This window comes from Mesoplodon mirus (assembly GCF_964341445.2).
Source record: "Mesoplodon mirus genome assembly, chromosome: 4".
NCBI lineage: Eukaryota > Metazoa > Chordata > Mammalia > Artiodactyla > Ziphiidae > Mesoplodon > Mesoplodon mirus.
Window position 1 is genome coordinate 160,612,943 of NC_138979.1, and position 20,661 is coordinate 160,633,603.

Sequence of the window (20,661 nt, forward strand, 5' to 3'; positions counted from 1 at the left end):
CTGACCTCCCAGCCGAGGTGTGTGTCTGGAACCTTTCCTCCGGAGGGGAAGGGGACAATCCAGGGGCACGGACTCGGGCGTTGAGGGGAGATTAGACGTGAGAGAGAACGGGTCCTCAGACGGGAGTGCCGCCCCCTACTCGCGGAGGGGTTGCATGTGCACTTTGTATATGGCAGGTTATTCAGTCCTCCCAAGAGCCCCTAAGATGGGCATTATGGTTTCCATTTTCAGACATTGAGACAAGAGCCAAACCCAGGCCTGTCTCCACCAGAGCCTGTGCTCTTGCACGGACTGATTAGTATAAATTTGATATTTTTAATGTCCTGGTATTTTTCTTAGTTCATTTCCTTTAGTTTTGCTTTACTTTTTAACAAAGTCTAATGCCAAATTAATAATGTTCAATGCTTAAATGAGGCAGTCTATCAGATCCCTAGCACAGCACCTGGCACATAGCAGGCACACATCAAATGCTAACTCGCTTCACTCTCCCTTCTCCCGGAACATGCCAGGCTGTCTGTCCCCAGTAAGTTAGTGAGGATAAGGGAAGTGGGTTCAGGTTTTGATCATAAGTGGGCCTGAGTTTAAACGGGGAGGCATTGAGAGGGGAAAGTAACGCGCCAGGGTTGCAGACAGAGCATTGTCTGTCCTACATCCCTAGTGACCTCTCCCCTTTGCCAAGACCTACCAGGGCTCTGGACTCTGTTTCTGTGGTAGTGGCATTGGGAAGGGGGTGGGCTCCCTTCACCAGACATACAAGCTCATCTCTCACCTCTAGGACCCTCTGAATCCTGGCCCGGGGAAATGTGGAGGCAGGGAGGTGTCTGGGCCTAACCTTGGATCCAGGGCAGAACTTCTTTCCAGAGAGAGCCTGGATTCCCCCTCACCCCTTCCTGTTTCAGCCAGTCTTGGGAGCACATGACCCAGGCCTCTTGCAAGCATCTGGGACCCCCAGCCTGGCAGGGAGTTGGAAGTGGCAGGGCTGCCAGGAGCTGACATGATGGTGACAGGTTCAAGCCAGTCTGTGAGGACATCAGTTGGCAATGACACAGCCAACTTATGGCAGGGCCTGGGAAAGGGGGCCAGGAGGAGGGCTCATTTGTTCATTTATTCCACTAGCATTTGTTGGGGTGTCCTACACATGGACGTTTGTCAGGTGTCCATGCATGGTCATCTAAGGATATGGTCCAGCTCTGAGGAGCTCACAGCCTTAAAGCTTTAGCAAGTAGGCCAAGCCCAAGGCCCCAGGCACCTCCCAGATAGATCAACCTTCCCTCTGCCGCATGACTCAAGGTGAGGGGCAGAGGTGCATGGAGAGGTGCTCCCGGGATCTCACGTACATAAAGTTACTGTGCTCCGTGCTGCCGGGACAGACAGGGTGTCAAAATCCCACTGAGGGACAGAAGGGCTCCAGAATCCACAGATAGGCCTCTCTGTGCGCAGGAGGGGGCTCAGCATCAAGGGGCCCAGTCGGGGATAGGCTGGAAGGGGAGCTGGCAGTGGGCAGTGCCCGAGGAGGGGCCAGGAGAGGGGAGAGCGGCACCCCATTCCTTACCTTGGCAATGGCCTTTCCTGACCATCACGTAGCCCTGGTCACACTCGCAGTGGTAGGAACCCTCCGTGTTGGTGCACCGCCCCCCGCTGCACACCTCGGGCTGCTCACACTCGTCTATGTCTGTGAACACACAGAAAAGTCCTGAGTTGGGGCCAGCCCTGCAGGGGGTCCTGGGACATCCGTTCAGAGGCCAAGGCCAAGGACACCCATGCTGAGGCCCAGGCAGGGAAAGCATCCTTGCTGCAGCCATGAATGGCAGGGTCTGAGACTGATCTGGCTCTGGCCCCTGCAGACTCCTGAGTTCCTTTCTCCTGGAGGGGACGGCTACTTTGGGGGCCCATGGGGACTCTCACAGCTGTCTCCTTACCCCAGTGCAAGGGCTGGTCTTGAGGTCAGGTGGCTGTGCCTAGGGCACTATCTGAGGAAGCCAACGAAGTCCCCCTCTTGACCCCAATAAATCCCCCAGAAGTCTGCTCCTAGAGTTCCTAGGGGCCTTCCTAAAGGTTAGGGATTGGAATTCCTTGGCGGTCCAGTGGTTAGGATCAGGATGGCGTTTTCACTGCCAGGGGCCCTGGTTCAATCCCTGGTCCGGGGAACTAAGATCCCACAAGCCACATGGCATGCCCCCCCCCACCAAAGAAAATAAGGTTAGGGATTAAGCAGCCAGTGAGAGACAGCATCTTAGGCAGCTGTGGATCTGTCCATTTGGTTTCTGCCATTGTCCCAAAGCATAATGGTGCCCTGTGATGGCTTGAAAGCCCAAACCTGGTCCTGCCCCTCCCCTGCTGGTTTCCCTGCTGCTCAGCCTGCCTCACAAGGCCTCACCCCAGCCTTGCTGTGTATGCTGATCCCCACTGGTCCAGCCTCCAAGCCTTTGGTCACACAAATGCCTCTGCTTGGTTTGATGGCCATCAGAGCCCTACTCCCATTCCAAGGATGGGTTCAGGGCTTCCCTGGTGGTGCAGTGGTTAAGAATACGCCTGACAATGCAGTGGACACGTGTTCAATCCCTGTTCCGGGAAGACCCCACATGCTGCGGAGCAACTAAGCCCGTGTGCCACAACTACTGAGCCTGCGTGCCACAACTACTGAAGCCTGCGTGCCTAGAGCCTGTGCTCAGCAACAAGAGAAGCCACTGCAATGAGAAGCCCGTGCACCGCAACGAAGACCCAACGCAGCCAAAAATAAATAGAATAAAGATAAATTAAAAAAAGAAAAAAGGGGTGGGTTCAATTTATCAACTCTAGGTCACTCTGGTCACTCCCCATTCCCTGCCCCCCACAGTCAAATTAATGGAGGACTCACCCTTGCCCCAACTGGTAGCAATGGTTCAAAACACTTCAAATTAATGGAGGACTCACCCTTGCCCCAACCCGTAGCAATGGTTCAAACACTTCACAGAGGCTTTGTGCAGATGAAATGAGATAATCCAGGTAAAGGGCTTAGCACAGTGCCTGCCTGACACAAGGTGAGCACTGAAGAAATGTTAGCTATTATTATTTTTATTCTAGCATTAAACCTACTCTATAAAATCCAAGCTCCTCAGCCTGGCATGTGAGACCTTTTGTGACCTAGCCCCGCCTGGTTCTCTCACCTTGGTTGCTGCTTCCCACATGTCTCCTTCTTTTCCTTTTATGGTCAAAATTCTAATGTCAAAAACTTATAACTGTTTGGTATTAGTCCACATACAATTCAGTTTTTGGTGTAAAGTTCTTTGGCCTCAAGAAAAAACACTTGATTTACTTTACTAATAGGAATATATCTTAATGCTGAGATGGCCTCTTCTTGGTATTTCTTCTGCTGTTGATTTCTGGCATAGTTATCTGTGGTTGCATGAATGGAGCTGAGTGGAGAGGTACTCATCGTGTTTATCCCAGATAAGAGCACTTATAGTAATCACATGGTTACTATAGTAACGAGGAGGTACACAGGCAATACAACTGCTCGATATTTTTGAGGCCAACAGGATAAGCCTAAGGAGTTTAGCCTAAGGAGCTTCTGCACGTGCTGTTCCCTCGCCTGGAGTGGCTTCCCACCCACCAGCTTGGCTGTTTCCTTCTCATCTCTCAGTGAGGCTGCCCTCGCCCCTCCAACCCATATGGCCCCTCCCAGGGTTCCCTTAGGAATCAACCCTTATATTGAATAGTAACTGCTTTTTTTTTCCCCTGACTGCTGAGAATGTGCCTTATTATCCTAGTGTCCTTAGTACCTAGCCCAGACCCCCCAAAAGTACTTATTACATGAATGGAATAATAAGCATTTGTTTACAGACATGAGCAATACTTCATGACACTTTTGTGCACAGTGGAGTCACTGGCAGATGGTATAAAATGTACACTCCCAGGCCCACATCCAGAGATTCTGATGCAGCAGTACTGGGCGGGCCCAGGAACCTGCATTTTAATAACTCTCCAGGCAATTCTGAAATAACTGGTCCTCCCTTTGGGAAGCTAAAGAGAACCTGATAAAGGACCCACAAACTGGTAAGGCCAGGATGACTGCCTGATAAATAAGCCTGGGAAAACTGACTTGTTCTATGGAGAAAAATGGAAATGGAAAAGACCCGATCTTAACACCCATGCAAGGATGGACTCCAGATGGATTAAAACATGTTGTGAAAGGCAAAACTGTAACTTTAATGAAAGAAGGTGTAGGAGAATATCTTTGTGAATTAAGAGTGGGGAAGGACTTGTTAAATAAAGCTCCCAAAGCATAAAAAATAAGGCAAAAAGGTGAATTTCAATACATCAGACTTAATGATTTCTGTTTAAAAAAGGACATGTGGATAAGGTCAATGGACAGAGGACAAGGTGGAAGGGTTGTCATATCTAAACCCAGACAACTATCTGGAATCTATAAGGAACTCCTAAAGAGCCACAAGGAAAAGCAGCAAAGAGGACTGGAAAAGAGAGCAAAAGATAAGAACAAGCAATTTCTAGATAAGGAAACCCAAAGGCTCATATACGAAAAGATGCTCATAGATACTAGTAAAGTAAATGTTATTTTAAATATTTAATATTCAAATAATTTATCTTAATCAATTATTTATATTTAAATTTTAATTCTAGAAATTGTAATGCCTTCTATTAATTAATTATATAAATTAATGAAATAATTTATAAATAAGAATAAAGTAAATATTTATTTATTTATTTATTTATTTATTTTTTTCTTTTTGCGGTATGCGGGCCTCTCACTGTTGTGGCCTCTCCCGTTGCGGAGCACAGGCTCCGGACGCGCAGGCCCAGCGGCCACGGCTCACGGGCCCAGCCGCTCCGCGGCATATGGGATCCCCTCAGACCGGGGCACGAACCCGTATCCCCTGCATCGGCAGGCGGACTCTCAACCACTGCGCCACCAGGGAGGCCCAAAGTAAATATTTAAAATAAGGAGATCTTGTTTTACCAGAGCAGCAAAATTTAGAAAGTGGATATTGTCCTGGATGAGGCCTCATCACACCGCAGGCAGACCCCACTGGGAGAAGCTCTGACAGCTGACCTTGACCTTCCTGCCTCCTCCCCCAGCTGTCGGGTTGGCAAAGACATCCGGACACCCAGGCTGGCACGAGGCAGGACCCTCTGTCTGGGCCAGTCCTGGCGACACCCTTCCCTGCAGCAGCCACTGTTTGTCGCAGGCCAGCATCGTGGGCTGGGCCTGCAGGGAGCAGTGCCTCTGGCCCACAACACTTGCCAAGGCTGCGAAGCCCAGAGAAACCCCTTGCTCCCGGCCTCTGCCATTGATAACTCCAGACTGTTCTGAGCACTCCTGCCTGAGTCATCTCCCTGAAAGCTGGCTGACCGCATCGCAGCCCTCTGCTTACAAACCTCTATTGGCTGCCACTGTCTGCGGGACAGCAACCAAGCACTTCGACCTGGCACTCAAGACACTTTGCAAACTGGCGTCGGCTCCTGACACTTCCTCTGCATAGCCCGTGCTCCCATCACACTGGATTTATCATTATTCCCAGAGCACGCCAGGCTTGTTCATTGCTCTGCCCTCTGCAGAAATGGTTCCCTTTCCCTGAAATACCCTGTGCTCCCTCCTTTCCTTCACCGTGTGTGTAAGGGAAGGTGTTGGAAGGAAACCATGTTTTGGGGCCAGGGTGACTTTGATTGTGTTTCCAGCTCTGCCACGGCTGTGAGGTGTGAGGTCTCTGGGTGGTTCAATTCACCTCTCTGAGCCTCAGTTTGCTAAACTGTAAAATGGGGATAAGGATTTGTGCTGCATGGGGTTGGGATGATGAGCTTCATAAATAAAGGGCTTAGGACGGTGCTGCCATATGAGAAGTGCTCATTAAATGGTAGCTGTTATTATTCGGTCCCCGCTCAAACACCCCTTTGGGAAACCTTCCCACATTCCTCCATACGGAACCAGTGCTTCCTCATCCCACAATGCCAACATTCACACCTTACTCATTGCAGTAACCCTAGAGCTCACACAGCGCCCAGGCCAGAACCAGCAATGTGAGCCCCAAGAACAGCAGTGTCATTCTCTAGGTGAAGGATTCCAACTCGGTTATGAATCTTACGGCACTGCTCGGAAAGCGCTGCGCCCTATTCTCTGTAGTTCGTAAAAAAGTATGTGGAGTGTTTCGTATGCGGTATAAATGCCGCATATTAAAGGGTCTTTGTTGGAAGCATCTTTGTCCAGCGGCCCCATGCAGAGCTTCCCAGGGAAGCTTAAAGCCTTGCAGGCATTTCCCAACAAAGGCAAGCCTGCTCCCAAGGCTGCCCGGAGTCCCAGTTGGTGTCCTAATGGGTCACCCTCTTTATCCAATAAGAAAGAAGCTCCTTGTCACTCAGGATTTGGGGACGTGGTTTTTCGTCTTCATCTCCAGCCATGTCCCCAGACCCCTCACACTCTTGGCTCCAGTCACAGTTCCTTAGAGCGTTGGTGAATGTTGCTGCCTTTCAGATTCCTACTCCTCCATCTGGTCTCAGCGACCTCAGCCTCAGTGCAGGGTCTGCTTCCTCCCAGGTCCAGGTTAGAGCCCTGATCTTGGTTCCTGCGGCCCCCGTACTCCCCACACTCTGCAGCTCTGTCACTGGGTGCTGTGAATGCCTGGATCCTCTTCCACCCCAACACTACCTGTGGGGTCCTGTGCCCCTCCCAGGGGCAAAGGTGGCTCACCTTACCTTGGCATTCCTGTGTGGCCCCCGAGGTGGCCAACATGTAGCCAGGGTAGCAGAAGCAGGAGTAGGAGCCCACGTGGTTGACACAGCGCCCCCTTCCCTTGCAGGGGTCCCTCAGACACTCATCGTCATCTGAGCGGAGGGAGGTGAGAAGGACAGTCAGGGAGGCCTTCCTTTGGGCACCTGCCAGCAACCTGCCATGCTAAGGCCTGGACAGGGCGTGGTGCTGTGGGGCAAGGAGGGGATGAGGGAGCAGAGGAGGCTGGGGAGTTGAAAAATCTCTAAGGCTGAGGGCCATGAAGTCGGTTCATTGGGCCCATTCAAGAACCAAGGGCCTGGGGCAGTGGCCCCGCACCTCCCCCCTGCCCCGTGTCTCCCTCCCCCAGCGGCCCGGTGATAACTTCCTTTCTCCTTCAAGGCACAGTGGATGTGTCTCCCTTGTATAAAAATATTGGGGGAGTGGATGAGGCCCACACTGGATGATTTATGTGTTATGCCTCCGAACCTCTCCCCCAGGGATGGCCGTGGCTTCAGTCTGCTATGCAGACAGCAAGATGGCCAGTTTGAGGGGTGGGCTGATCTCAGAGCTGAAGCCTCCATGTACCAGTCAGGGGACCCTGGGGTGGCTTCCCATCCTCCTGAAGTCCTGGGGACTCATCAGATGGTGCTCCCAGAGACCGGTCTCCCCGAGGTTAAGGTGAGCTTTGTCCATAGGGATTGCTCTTCTCAGTCCATCCACCACACAGCACTGCTCGGGCTTTTGGCTGCCTGGACTCTGGACTGTCCTCCAGCCCTGCCTCCACCCAGCCCAGCCTGAGTGAGCCCAGGCTGCCCACGTGGATACCTGCGCAGTAGGCCTGGCTGGGGTGCAGCTGGTAGCCAGGGCTGCAGATGCATCTGTATCCATCAGGGAGGTTCACACAGGTTCCCGGGCCACAGATGTTGGTGGCTCCAGCAGCACATCTGTCAATGCCTGTGGACGACGGAGCAAAGCAGAGGTTATGGTGGGGTGCGGATGGGTGAAGGCAGTGGAGTGGGGTGGGGGCAGGGCACACGGGCCTCAGAGGACCACAGAAGCCTCACCCCAGCCTTTGCTGGGCCCTCCCACATCCACGTATAGCATGGCCTGTGTAAGAATCCACGGCGCCTCCTCCCAGGGCCCCAAGCCCTACCAGGATGGAGCCTGCAGCGCTGCATCCCTCTGACCGAGACCCAGAGGGTTCCAGTAACCTGTGTCCCGCAACCCAGCAAAGGGGCTCCCCTGCTGAGGCCTCCAGCCTGACCTCACCCTGAATACGGGGACAGCTCTCATCCACAGCGAGTGCTTCCCTTCCCTGGCAACTCCTGACCAGTTTTTCCTAAGCAGACAGACAGATCTGGTGAGGGGGGTCTTGGGACAACTGCCAGGGGAAGAGGGGAGAGGTAGGCATGGGCTAACTGAGCAGGGCCTTGAGTGCCACGTTGAGACAGGCTTGTAAGCAAGGGGGTCATGGGAGGTGGGGTGTGATCAGAACTGTCTCAGAAAGACCACGCTTCTTGCCTGTCATCTTGTTCAGAAAGGCAGCAAGATGGCAGACGGACTGGGGTGGGAGGGGAGGCACAGAGGGCTCCTAGAAACCTGTTGAAATGAATTAAACAAGGACTGCCTTGGGTGTGGTAATGGATAAAAATGGGAGATGGAAACTGAATTCAGAAACAGTTTAGAGACTCACCAGGACTCAGGGCTGAGGCTGCATACAGAGCAAGAGATTATAGGCCTTTTGAACTGTGTCCGTAATACCAGAAACGTACCTGGCACTTAAAACATGCCGAATGAACAAATGACTGAATGAATGAGTGCTGCTCTCGCTCCAGGTCTCAGCCGGAAGCCCACACACCCAGGCTCCCAGCCCTGCCCCACAGCACTGAGGGAACCCCAGAGACACAAGGAAATGGGTCAGGATGTGGCCTGTGGTGGTGCACAGTGGGGCTTCACAGCGTTTGCTAAATTGGACTGAACTGAACGTGTACACCGGCCTGTTTGTCGGGCTACCCTGCCCCTGGCCTGGCTCCAAGTTTGTGTCAGCCTGGGGGCTCAGGAGGACCTCCAGCCAGGTTCTAAATGTCCTCCCAGAGGGGTGAGGTTGGGGGATGGCAAGGGGGAAGGGGGATCAGGCGAAAGTCTGTAGATCGTGGGAGGGATTCTGTCCCCACATAGCTGAATCCCCAGCTGAGCCCCTTAACCCAGCTCATCTGGCCTGCCGAGCGGAGGGGGGCCGAGGACACTCCTTGGAGCAGCGCACTGAGCCCAGAGAAGAGGGGTCCTGGGAGAGGGCAGCAGGGACGCCCTGGTTCAGGCCTAGGAAGGCCAAGCTCCCAGCCCCACCCACACTCTCTGGACTGTTCCACCAACCTGCAGGGTCTCTCCCTCTGCTGGAGGAGATCTGGAAATACCCCTCACCCCAAGGTGACCTCAGTCTATGAGGTTACAAGCAGCAAGGCCCTGATGAGGACACTCGTGGGAACACACGCACGAGCACACACACGTGAGCACACACGTGAGCAGGGAACAGCTGCAGCAACCCCGGCCCTGCTTCTCTTGAACCAAGTCCCCAGACAACGAGCCTTTGAGGAGCGCGCATTCCAGAGCAAGGTGGATGTGCCGGGGATCTCCCCCATACCACCCCCCAACCACTGCAGTGGCCAGAGCCTGGGGAACGCAGGCTCCAGGGCAGCTAAACAACTTTGAGAAATAGAACCATTTTCCTTCCCTAAAGTCAGCCCTCCCTGTGGGCAGGAGGCTGCCCACCGCCGGGGTACTCAGCTGACTCAGGGTCAACAGCCTGGAAGAGCCAGGCTCCCGGAGGTCCCATGTGCTTGCCTTCCTTGAGAAGGCCCCGTGGATTCTCCTGGAAGGCACCCCTTCTCTTTCTCCTGCTGGCTTGACCGGTGCTCCAGACGGGACTCCCCCAATCACTAGGGGCACCCTGTGCTCTCTGCAGAATGTGGCCGGGGCCGCTGACCCCGGCGGGAGTTCACTGGACACTGTGCATCTGGTGGGAGAGCCCTGGAGTTGGCTCTGGTCGCCCACACCTCATGGGGCTGCTGCAGGTACCTGTCGGGGCCGGGGTCACCAGCACATCAGTGGGGGCGGTCACTTGCTCTTCTTCCCGGGCCTCCGGGATCCCCTGTCCAGGCAGTGGTGGCGTTGGTCTTCCTGTGGCATCTCCTGCGGAGGGGAGAGGGGAGGGGGGAGCGACTGGGCCTCAGCCCCTTGACTGCCCACTTTCCCACCCCCTGGACAGCATCCCCTCCAGAGGTGCAGTGCCCTGCCCTCCTCCCTGCCCTCCGGTCCATCTGGCTCGAGAACCAGGGGTGGAGCCTAGGGCGGGTCATCCCCCCTGCCTCTTAGTCTCCTGAAATTTAACCTGGCCCCAAACAGAGTCAGAGAATCTGAGAGCCCCGATGGGGCTCAGAGCACATCTGGTCTCCCCGCTCCACTCCGCAGGGAAGGAGGTGGAGGCTCGTGGGAATGGCCCCTTGTCCAAGGCCGCTAGCTTGTTGGGCATGGAGCCGAAGCCCGGGTCTCCTGACTCCTACTTCAGCACTCTCCTTCTGTCTGCAGAGTTCTTTACAGTTTACAGAGCTCTGCCTTGACCACCAGTGTCTCCTCTGCCTTAAGAGGCAGGCAGTAGTGTCCACCTCATAGTAGAGGAAGCTGAAGCCGACTTCTGAACAGTGCCCTGTCCCCAGCCCCAGGGACCGGCAAGCTGGGCTCTGTGGAGCTCTAACCATTTCCTGAGGGAAGGCAGGCTGGGGGCGGGGCTCTGGGTACCTGACCCGCCCCTGCTTCAGCCAGCCCTTCCTCTTTGGTCTGGTTTATTTGCTGAGCAGCACCATGAAGGGCAGAAAGAGTGCTGTGGCTGGGGAGGTATTTGTAAGGCATCGCGGCACCTTTCACTGACCTATAACACCTTCAGTATACAGAGTTCCCAGGAAAAGTGATCACACATCACTTCATCCACAGCCTCAGCTGATTTGAGCCTGCGCACCAGATCCCGGGTACCATCTCCACTCCTAGATTAAGGTCTCTCCTTCCCTCCCTTTGTTTGCTGGGCACCACTAGGAGGATGCACTCACCTGGGACCCAGGCAGATAGCTGGGTAACACTGGTTGTGACCTGCACAGAAACGGGAGGAGGTCACTGTTGGCTTCCCTGTCACCTCCATGATGTGCTTCCTTCCTCCACACTCACCCCTGCCTCCAGGCTCCCCATCCAACTAACTCCCTCGTTCAGTCTTTCATTCATTCCAGGTGTTGATGAGTTCTTACTACACCCTGGCATTCTGCCAGACACTTTATGTCTACTGTCTTAATGAATCTTCTCAACTATCCTCTGGTAGAAGGCTGTGATGATCAAATGAGCCGACGTACGTAAGGTGCCAGCTCAGTGTTACAGCAACAAGCATCGTCTCAGTGCTATGATCTCCACATCTCAGACAGAGCAACAGAAGCTTTAGAGGTTAACCAGTCTACCGAGGGTCACAGGGCCAGTGTGGTGGAGCTGGGACCCCAGGCCACACATGGCGTCCCTCACCATAGCCCATGGACAGAGGTAGATGAGCTGTGGGGAGCAGGGGAAAGAAAGATGGGCAGGGGATGGCAGAGGGCCAGGAGCATGGCTGCGGCTGGGAGGACACGGAAGAACTTTGGTCTGGGAGACAATGCATGCTTCTCCAGGGAGAGAAGCAGCTCCCTGGGGAAACAATATCTGGGGAGAGTCAGGGATGCAGGTTGGAGGGGCAAGGGATAGGGTAGGGATTGGCAGACTGATGAGGGAAGAAGCAGCTTCACTCTCTGGAATGTTTTTCTAGGAGGACACTCAGTTCTTTACAGGGAAATCCTGGGCTCAGGAGAGCGGGTGGGCTCCCCCTTTCTCAATGAAGTGGTTTGAGGCTATTCACAGCTCTGCTTCTACTTCCCCACGAGCCACTCACAGAGGAGACCTGAGACCTTAAGCAAGTCAGGCTCAGAAAGTGCTGAATCCGGAACTAATCTGGAACCAGTTGTAGACCTCATCTGCTGTGATGAAAGCCTGAGTGACAGCCAGGACTAACAGGACATGTTCCTACTTCCTTTCTGAAGGGGGCCCCAGACTTTCCCAACTGAGAGTACTTGCACAGCAGCTGCTGGAAAAACAGGAGCTGTTGTTACTACTTCCTTTAGGGTAAACCTGGGTCTTTGGATCAACTCTCCCACCGCGGCTTCTCTGCAAGTACAATCCTACGTACACTCCATCTTTGTCCCCTCCCTCCCTCACGGGACGCTGCCCTGCGGCCCAGTGCTACCAGGTCCTGCTCTCTGCCACCCTCGCGTGACTTGCTGGTGGGAGGACTCGCTTACCTGGCCAGCCTGAGAGTCACCTGGGAAGGAAAGGTGAGAGCGTGAGCTGAGGGAGGAGAGTCTGGCTGCCTTCTCCCTCCCACCCACGGCCAGGGCTGGTTCAGTCCGTGACCTCCTGACCTTGTCCCCAGCAGGCTCGGTGGTAGAGAGAGCTCAGACTCTTCTTACCTGCCTCTGCCTCTGCCACCCTTCTGGCACTGGCCAGCCCAGATCCCAGAATCCCAGGTCTGGAAGGCCTACAAAGCGGTCAGTTGGTGAGAGGAAACCTCTGGGGTTCCTTTGATGCCCCCGGTGACAGGAGTCCCACCTGCTCCGGGCCAGTCCACACCACGGATGGACTGCCACCCCATCCTCGCTGTTACCCTCCTTGCACTGCCAACTCCTCCCTCCAGACCACATCGGGTCACTCCGCCCCTGCCCCAGGCTACAGGCCAGGGCAATAGTTCTAGGAAGGGGAGGAGTTGCTCCTGGCCTGGCCAGTGTCTGGTTACCATGGTGACTGGGGCTCTGCCTGACTTCCGTGTCTGTCTGTTCCCAATTCCTGGAGCACTTTGGCCATCACTTTGTTCTCCTGGTCCTAATATGTCCTTGGCCTCCTGCACTCTGTGCTACCAGTAACCCGAGATTGCCTTCTGCATGGTTTCCCAGGGCACCTGCCAGAGATGCCTCGAGCCCAGTCTCTTTCCAGCCCCACGCCTCCTGGGCCCAAGACAATTGAGCTGGAGCCAGTGCTCTGACTCTAAGGCCACGGGAGGGGATCTAAAGCCCCCAGATTCCCCAGGATCCACCTGCCGACTCTTCAGGCTTGGCAGCAAGCACCAGCCCCAGAAGCTGCATGGCTGGGGGCAAGGGATGGAAAGGCCTGGTCAGCTGGAGTGGAGGATGCGGTGGACCTCTCCCACCCCCACCAGCAGCTCCCTGGGACATGGGTACCTCTTGACCCTATATAGGAGAAAGAGGAGGTGAGGCCATGTCATCAGGCCAGGCCATGAGTGCAGGTTCCCAGGGCTGTGCTGCTGCTCTGAACTCCTTTTTCTAATGTCCCAGAGATGGAATGCCATGGGTCCAGTGGCTCTTTGAGGTGCTGTAACCCGAGGGGAGGGGGAATCTCTCAGGCATCTTCCCCAACCCAGATACCTTTGTCAGGGATGGTCTCGGCCTCCAGCCAGGTGCCGGTGGCCTCCCGGAGTGGCTGCCTCTCTGCTGGCCTGGGCAGGGTCCCATTGCTCTTCTGTACCTGCTCCCTCGAGGGCCTGGTCAGTTCCTCCTCCTCGGCTTTCCTCATGGACAGACGGATGTCTGAGCTTGAGTAGGTGTAGCCATGGCCGGCAGGGCAGATCTCCTTGAAGCCCTCTGCAAGTTCAACAGTCAGAGGACAAGCTGAGGCATGCTGTTCCCACAGGAACCCAGGGCCCTCCTTCTCCTGCCTTTTGAGGGACAGGGCAATTGTGGCAGCAAGGAGGGAGGGGCCCCAGGTTGGGTTAAGGAGTTGAACAGGAAGGAAAATTAAGAGTCTTCTGGCCTGACGTTAGGTCAGGTAGGGGAAACTGGTCACTGGCTTGGAAGAAGCCCTTCGGTGGCTGGGGCTGAGATGGGGACAGAGGGTTACCTGCGCCAGGCAGGGGGCACTTCTCACACTTGCTGCCCCAGGCTTTGCCCACTCGGCTGCAGCAGCATATCTGCTTGGTGATCCGCTGGGCCAAAGGCAGGGTGCAGGTGCCGGGCCCCAGCAACCGGTAGCACAGCCCCTGCTGCATGGAGACGGCCTTGTCCGCTGCAACAGACACGGCAGGTGGGGATGGGCAGGTGGCCAGCGGGAGGGGAAAGGCAGTGGGTGGAGGAGTGGCCAGCCATGTGCGTTCAGATTGGTTTGGCCTGCATCTCAGCGTAGAAGCTGGGGCCCTGAAAATGCTCACAGAACATTAGGAAGAGTAGCTGCAGGAATGCTTTTAGCACCTCCTCGTGTTATCTGTGTGAGGGGACCCTTGACTCTCACCCTCATGTGGGGAAGCTAAGAGCAGGAAATGTGGATGTCTCTGCTTGTCTCCAGATTCTGAGTCTATACATGTTTACAAAAGCCCATCCTGGGGAGCACGAGGGAGGAGCAGTGTGCTCTGAGGGCCACAGTCTCCCTGGGGAGATGAGACGAGGTGAGAACCACAGGCCTGATGGGGAGCTTTGAGGACCAGGCCCTGTCTTGGTCGTCTTTGCAGCCCAGACACCCTGGGCAATGTCTGGTGCATGTAAATACTCAGTAAATTCTCGCTAGATTGATGGCTGGCTGGATGGATCCATGAATCAAAATCCCATGGACTGCAGTGGGTGTGAGCCACGCTGGGTTTAGAAAATAACAACACCAAGGGCCCTCTCTGCTTCCCTGCATGAAGGGTTTCTTCCCAGAACTAATAAATAAGTCACCATGGACTCTTCCTGAGAGTGGCCAGATGGGTTCTCCCCGTTCTGGGTCCCCTCGTTCTCTGCTGTCCCTTTAAGGCTCTTATTATCTAAGGCTCTTACTATCTCCTTGCCCTGGAGATGCTGGGTCCAGTCTTTCCCTCACATGGGTGCTCCCTCTGGGTGGTGCTGGAGTCTGTTCATCTTGTGGCCTCCCCAGACCCAGTACGTGGCGGTTCACAAACTGAGGGCTTGCCCGGCCACAGGGAACTCTGCTGAGCCTTGGGTGGCCCACCTGACCTGGGTGGCTACTTTGCAGAGGCCAGTCGGGGCTGGTTTTATTCAGTACTGGTCAGGCCTCCCTGGTCTGGCTGTGCCGTCAGCTCTGCCATGGGGAGTGGCGGGTGGAGGGGGGCACTGCCAGCCTGGGCCTCTCCCAGCTGGAAACCACAGAGGTCACTGGAAACAGCTGCCTGGGTGTTCACACATGCACACACATGGACACGATGCTGATACGACTAGCGACACGTACACGCTCATGGACACACAGGGACCGCAGGATTACGGAAAGGCCCCGGGGCCGGCAGCAGTGCCGCTCCTGCTATGGGCAGGCTCCTTAAGAAAGGTCTGCAGTGGAAGGACCAGGCTGCTAAGCTCAGGCACTGGAAGAGGCAGCCACAGCTCAGCCAGACATCACAGCAGGGGCAACACACATCCTCCCAAAGCAGATGAGGCAACAGATGGGACAGTAATGATGAGAGAAAAAACAGAGGAGGTAGAAAATCCCAAACAGCAAAGCCCTCAAAGAAATACATAAAGAAAACAGAGAAGCAGTGACTGTCTCCATCCCAGCAGGATGGGGGATCAGGTTTGGTACTTGGGGCCCAGTTCCAGGTGGAGGAGCAGCCCCTGGACCCTGCGATAGGGTCTAGGGGCATTTCTGCTCTCAGTCTGGCCCATGGACCTTGAGGGTCCCATCTCGCCTCTCAGCGTCCCCACCCTGGGTCCCACCTGCACTCACACACACAGCGACTTCTGGACGGATCCAGCAGGAGGCCGGGTCTGCAGGTGCACAGGTAGCTGCCCCTGGTGTTCACGCAATCCGCGTCCTCGCACAGGCCCAGGGTCAGGCACTCGTTGATATCTGCAGGGATGGCAGAGATGACCAAGCGCCCCCCGACCCAGGCCTGATGGAGAGGAGGGGTTGGGGCAGAGTTCTCCTATGATTCTCCAAATAGAAGGACAGCAATAAGAGAGCTGCCATTTACTAAGTATGATCCCTCTCTCTGGGCCTCAGTTTCTCATCTGTAAAGTGGGGATAATAATAGTAATGACGATGTAGTCCTGTTAGGGGGATAAAATGAGATAAAAATGGCGAATCGCTGGGTCCAGGAACTGGTAATAATGGTCCTAATATTAAGAGCTAATGTTTATTGAGTGCCTCGTGCCAGGTAGTATGCCAGGTGGATTGCATATGATACCTTATTTAATTCTCACAGTGTTATCAAGTAGGTCCACACGGCCTCATTTTATAAGTGAGGAAACTGAGGCTCCAGGAGTAACTTGCCCAAAGTCACTCAACCAGTAAGCGGCATCCTGGGAAGTCACGGCGGGGGGTAGATGAGGGGAGAGTTTGAGCTGGAGGGTGGAGAACAGGCTGCCCAGTCCCTCCTATTCAGTCTTCCTTGAGAGACCCTGAAGCATCTCTGCGGGACCCAAGCTCCAGGGACCATGTCTACAGTGAGAACCTGCAGGATGGAGGGAACCTGGCAAGGAAGAGGAGGCGGGAGGATGGAGGCAGGTGCCGGGAGGTGGCGCAGAGGTTTAAGAGGGCAGGGGAAGTCACAGTGCTCACACTCTGAGCTCCAAGAAGTCAGGGGCCCTCTTAGTGATGGCACCTCTGCTGCTGATGGTGAGCATGGAAGATTTGTGATGGCCACCCACCTCCAGTGCCAGGAGATAACACATGGCAGCCCAGTGTCATCAGAGCCGCCTGCTCATTCACAGGCTTTGGGGAAATGGGCACTGAGTACAGGAATAAAGGGGCTGAAGGATGACTCAGCTTGGGCACCAAGGGGAACTGCTGCTTAGCAGGATGTTCTATTGGGAGGGAGAGCTGGCAAGGGGGACTGATCCGTTTGCCTCCAGTCTATGGCCAGAGTGATGTCTAAACACAAATCTGACTCGCCTCCTGTCTGCTTGAGAAGCTTCTGGGCTCCCCATCACCTCCTAGAGGGAGCTTCTAAACCCTCACCTGGTATCCAACGCCCTCCACCATTTTCCAAAAGCCTGTGGGTGGGCCGGAGGCTCTGAGGAGACCCTGGGATGCCCTTGTTATCTCCTGTGGGTGCGCTGGCTGTACTCCAGCCAGCCCAAACTGCTCCTTTGCTCATACTGGTCCCTCGGCCTGGAATGCCCGCATCCCCTTTTATCTGGCCAACTCCATTCATTTTTTAAGTTAAGGTCAGGGATCACCTGAAACCTTCCCTGTTCCTCCAGTCTGGGAAGGGACCCCCCCATAGGATCCCGTAGCACCCAGTGCCTCTTTCTGTCTAGAGCACTTCTCTCATAGTGTGTAATTGTTAAGGCATCTGTCTTCACCTGGGGCAGAGGCTGTGTCTTATCCATCACTGTGAACTAACACCTAGCACAGTGTATGCAGCTCATAGCAATACCCCAAAATTAGCCTGTGGAAGTAGGAGAGAAGGATGGAGAGAGGAGGGATGGTGCCTGCAGGCACAGAGATGAGCGGGTCCCATCCCAGACAGGGAGGCCACAGCCACAGACATGGGAAGGGGGAGGTTTCAGGGGCAGGGCCTCCTGGGGAGGGCACCTTGGCATCCTGAATCCTGTGGGCTTGGTGGAGGGAGGACAGAGAGTACATTCGAGATCCTGGGAATAACTTTAACACTGCAGACTAGGAAACCTGCCAGGCAGAGAGGCCACTGAGGACAGTTTAGATATGAGCAGCCCCGCTGCGCTCTCTAAGGGCAAAAATACCGACTTCTCTCCACACCCACTGTCCGTGAGGTCCTTGCCTCATTGCCCTGGAGGGAGGCTAAGCCTGGGCTCCGCTGGGTCAGAGGCCTGCCCTTTTGCCCGGTCCAAGCACCTGTTCTTATCCATGGGCCAGAAATCCCCACAGGCAGATAGCTCAGCCGCCCCAGACTCCTCTCTCCTGAAGCCTCCAGGGGGAGGGGACCTAGGAGACCATCTGAGTCAATCCCCTGTCTCTAACCTAGCTTCAAGCAAAGCGAACTGCACAGACAGCGATTTGTCCAGGTCCCAAAGCTCTCCAAAGGGGCAGCTGCCTCAACCCCAGGAGCCTCCCACTGGTTGGAAGGCCCAGCTCATATCTCACCTATTGCCAGGTCCACAGCCAACAAGGGCTCCCTGCTCAGAGCCATGGCTGAGCCTCCCCCTGCCCACTCTTCTGTCCCGAGGTGCCCCTGGGCCTTGCCCCTCTGGGGGTCTCTAATGCAGGGCACCTGGGCCTCAGCTGGCCTTACAGAGCCTACCAGCCAGGCCAGCAAGGCCAAGGGCTGTGCTTTATGGTCCCCCTCCCCAACTCCCCCTCCATCCCCTCCACCTGTGCCCTCCCCGCTCCCGGCTGCAGGAAGGAGGCCTGAGCAGCTGAGGTGCTTTGCTGGGAAGAGTCCATAGTGGTCCCCACCCACTCAAGCTGACTTGATCTCCCACCCTGGAGTAAAAGTCTTCCCATTCCAGGGAGAGCAGCTCAGGAGGTGAGTGGATGTGCAGAGACCGTGGGGCACCTTGAGATACAGCACAACACAGCCCTACAGAGGCACACACCCAGGTCTGGGTGGGGGTGGGTAGAGATGGGGAGGAGAGGAGGGCTTGGCTCCCAGGCCCTTTCTCAGCTTGCACTTTCACTATCCTCTGACTTCCTTGGGCCCCTGGAAGCAGCAGCCCCCATAGCTTCCCCAAGCTGGGGCTTAGAGGTGCCCAGTGGAGACCACTCAGACAGTGGCAGCTGCTCCTTCTATCTGGGGATGGGGGTGTCTCCCCGCATCATCAAGCCTCTGTTATTTCTGCTCCCCAAGCCCAGCCCTGTGCCTGGTCATTCTTACCTTGGCAGTGAGTGTGGTTCAGTCTCTTGTACCCCTGGGGACACTCCAGCTGGCCATTTTCAATCACTGGGGAGGCTAAGGATTGAAGATACAGACAGGTTTCACTGGAGGGCCCTTGGGATCCTCTGTCACTCATGCTGGGAAGTGGGGTGCAGTCTGGATGTCCAGCCCACTCTGCAGCTGTGAGGCCCCATCCCCCCCAAGCCATTGCCCTGGGTAGCTGCACCTCCTTAGCCAAAATCCCTTCCCTGGCTCTCACCAGGCTACTCTCAGCCCACCTTGCTATTACTAAAAATGATACCTAGTGACTATATATCTTGTATATATAGTTATAATAATATAGTCATATAGCTATTAGATACAGTACATATTATATGATATCAATGTTATACAATATAACATGTGATTGAACAAATTTGTGTTTTGTTTTGTTTTTTTACTTTTTGTTTTTGAAGTAATTATGGATTTGCAGGAAGTTGCAAAAAATAGTACAGTGAGGTCCTGTGCATGCGTCACCCACTTTCTCCCAATGGCTGCATCTTACACAACTCTAGTTGTTTTGTTAGTTTTTAAACATCTGAATATGACAATTCACAGTCTGGTTCTAAGTCCAGTTTATTCTGATACTTGGTTTGAATGCCACCCTAGCTGACAAAGCCCCCCGATCCTGGAAGAAGCTCACCGTCGATTGCACTTATAAATCCAGGATATCCATTCACTCACATTCACCAACCATGGGATGCTGTTGTTGAAATTTGGTTAGTAGATTTTCACATTCTCTGAGGTCAGTTAGTTGTTTTTACAAATTCTAAAAGAGTTAGAAAATCCCAGTTCTTGAGTTTTTCAAGTATGCAAGTGGAGAGGATTCATAGCAGCAAGTTACAGGATGATGGAATTTTTTCCAAACATTCATTTTCAAAAGGCTCTGTCCCACCACAACTCCCTTGAAAAGCAGCCCCGCTTAAAGTTTATAACAAAACTGGGCAGTGGTCTGAGTCCAGATGGGCCAATAAGGCAATAACTGTCAGTATTTTGGTGCTGATACATGTCCTATCTTGATTTCACACCATTCCTCTTACTTTAAAGAGAGAGAAAGAGAGAGAAAGTGTGCTTAAAAACAAAAACAAAGAAAGAAACAAAAACAACTAACATTCAGTAAAAACAGGGAAAACATCTCCACTACCTTGGAGGGACAGACTCGTATGTCAATCTCCAAAGAAGCGCTTTGAAGGTGTTTTTTTTAAAATATGTTTTTTCTTGAAAAGCGCTAGCAGGTAGTATACTATTGACAGTTACCTGTGATCACAGAAAAAGGCAGCAAATGTGGAACACCCATCCTTTTGTTTAAAAAAAATGAAGAAGGACTGCTCTTTCAGTTTGATGATTCCTTTGCCAGTAATTCTCAAGGGGCACAGGCATTTCCACAGACACTATTCCAATATGAAGCTCCGTAAAGATACCTTTATATTTTAAAGGTCTTGCTTTATGAAGTTAACTGCGTGATGACTGCCTGTGACAGCTTGTCTTCTCCCAGCTTTGACTTCTTTGTGGCAATACCTTGCCTGTGAAGGGTACGGGAAGGGGACTTTCCAGTTAGCATTCCCCAGCTCCATTGCCTTGCTGGTCCTAACATCAGCCTCTGTACTTATAGAGTTATTGGGTAAACCTTATTTTTATTCAAGAAGTCATTTACTGTTGAGAATATAGGTCTTCTATCTTCTATATAGGTTCAACTTTTAGTGGCTCACACAATAGATAGTCCTTCATAAATTTTATTGCTGAAATAGATTCTTGCAAATACCAAGAGACATGTTAATAATACCTATAACTTCATCCAGTTATACAGCAAAATGTGAGTGTCTCACTGTTTTAAAATGTTTTCCTTTTTTTTATTCTTTTCTTTTTGAACATTTATTTGTTTATTTATTTGGCTGCATCGGGTCTTAGTTGGGGCACATGGGATCTTCGTTGCCACATGCGAGATATTCGTTGTGGCATGCAGGATCTTTAGTTGTGGTATTCATGCGGGATCCAGTTCCCTGACCAGGGATCGAACCTGGGCCCCCTGCACTGGAAGCAGAGTCTTAGCCACTGGACCGCCAGGGAAGTT

At 53.7% G+C, this 20,661-nt stretch overlaps 1 protein-coding gene across 2 annotated transcripts in view; it reads right to left on the minus strand.

The window, feature by feature from the left end:
- The window catches only part of LTBP2 (latent transforming growth factor beta binding protein 2), a 105,281-nt gene that overhangs the window by 17,431 nt on the left and 67,189 nt on the right, over window positions 1-20,661 (minus strand). For both annotated transcript variants that reach the window (XM_082616991.1, XM_082616990.1), the window contains exons 9-18: window positions 18,552-18,626; window positions 15,482-15,604; window positions 13,676-13,840; window positions 13,204-13,419; window positions 12,067-12,086; window positions 10,804-10,843; window positions 9,779-9,892; window positions 7,529-7,657; window positions 6,688-6,816; window positions 1,553-1,672 (exon numbers count right to left, since the gene is read on the minus strand). In XM_082616991.1, the coding sequence (XP_082473117.1) occupies window positions 1,553-1,672; window positions 6,688-6,816; window positions 7,529-7,657; window positions 9,779-9,892; window positions 10,804-10,843; window positions 12,067-12,086; window positions 13,204-13,419; window positions 13,676-13,840; window positions 15,482-15,604; window positions 18,552-18,626 (1,131 nt within the window). The remainder of the gene's footprint in view (window positions 1-1,552; window positions 1,673-6,687; window positions 6,817-7,528; window positions 7,658-9,778; window positions 9,893-10,803; window positions 10,844-12,066; window positions 12,087-13,203; window positions 13,420-13,675; window positions 13,841-15,481; window positions 15,605-18,551; window positions 18,627-20,661) is intronic.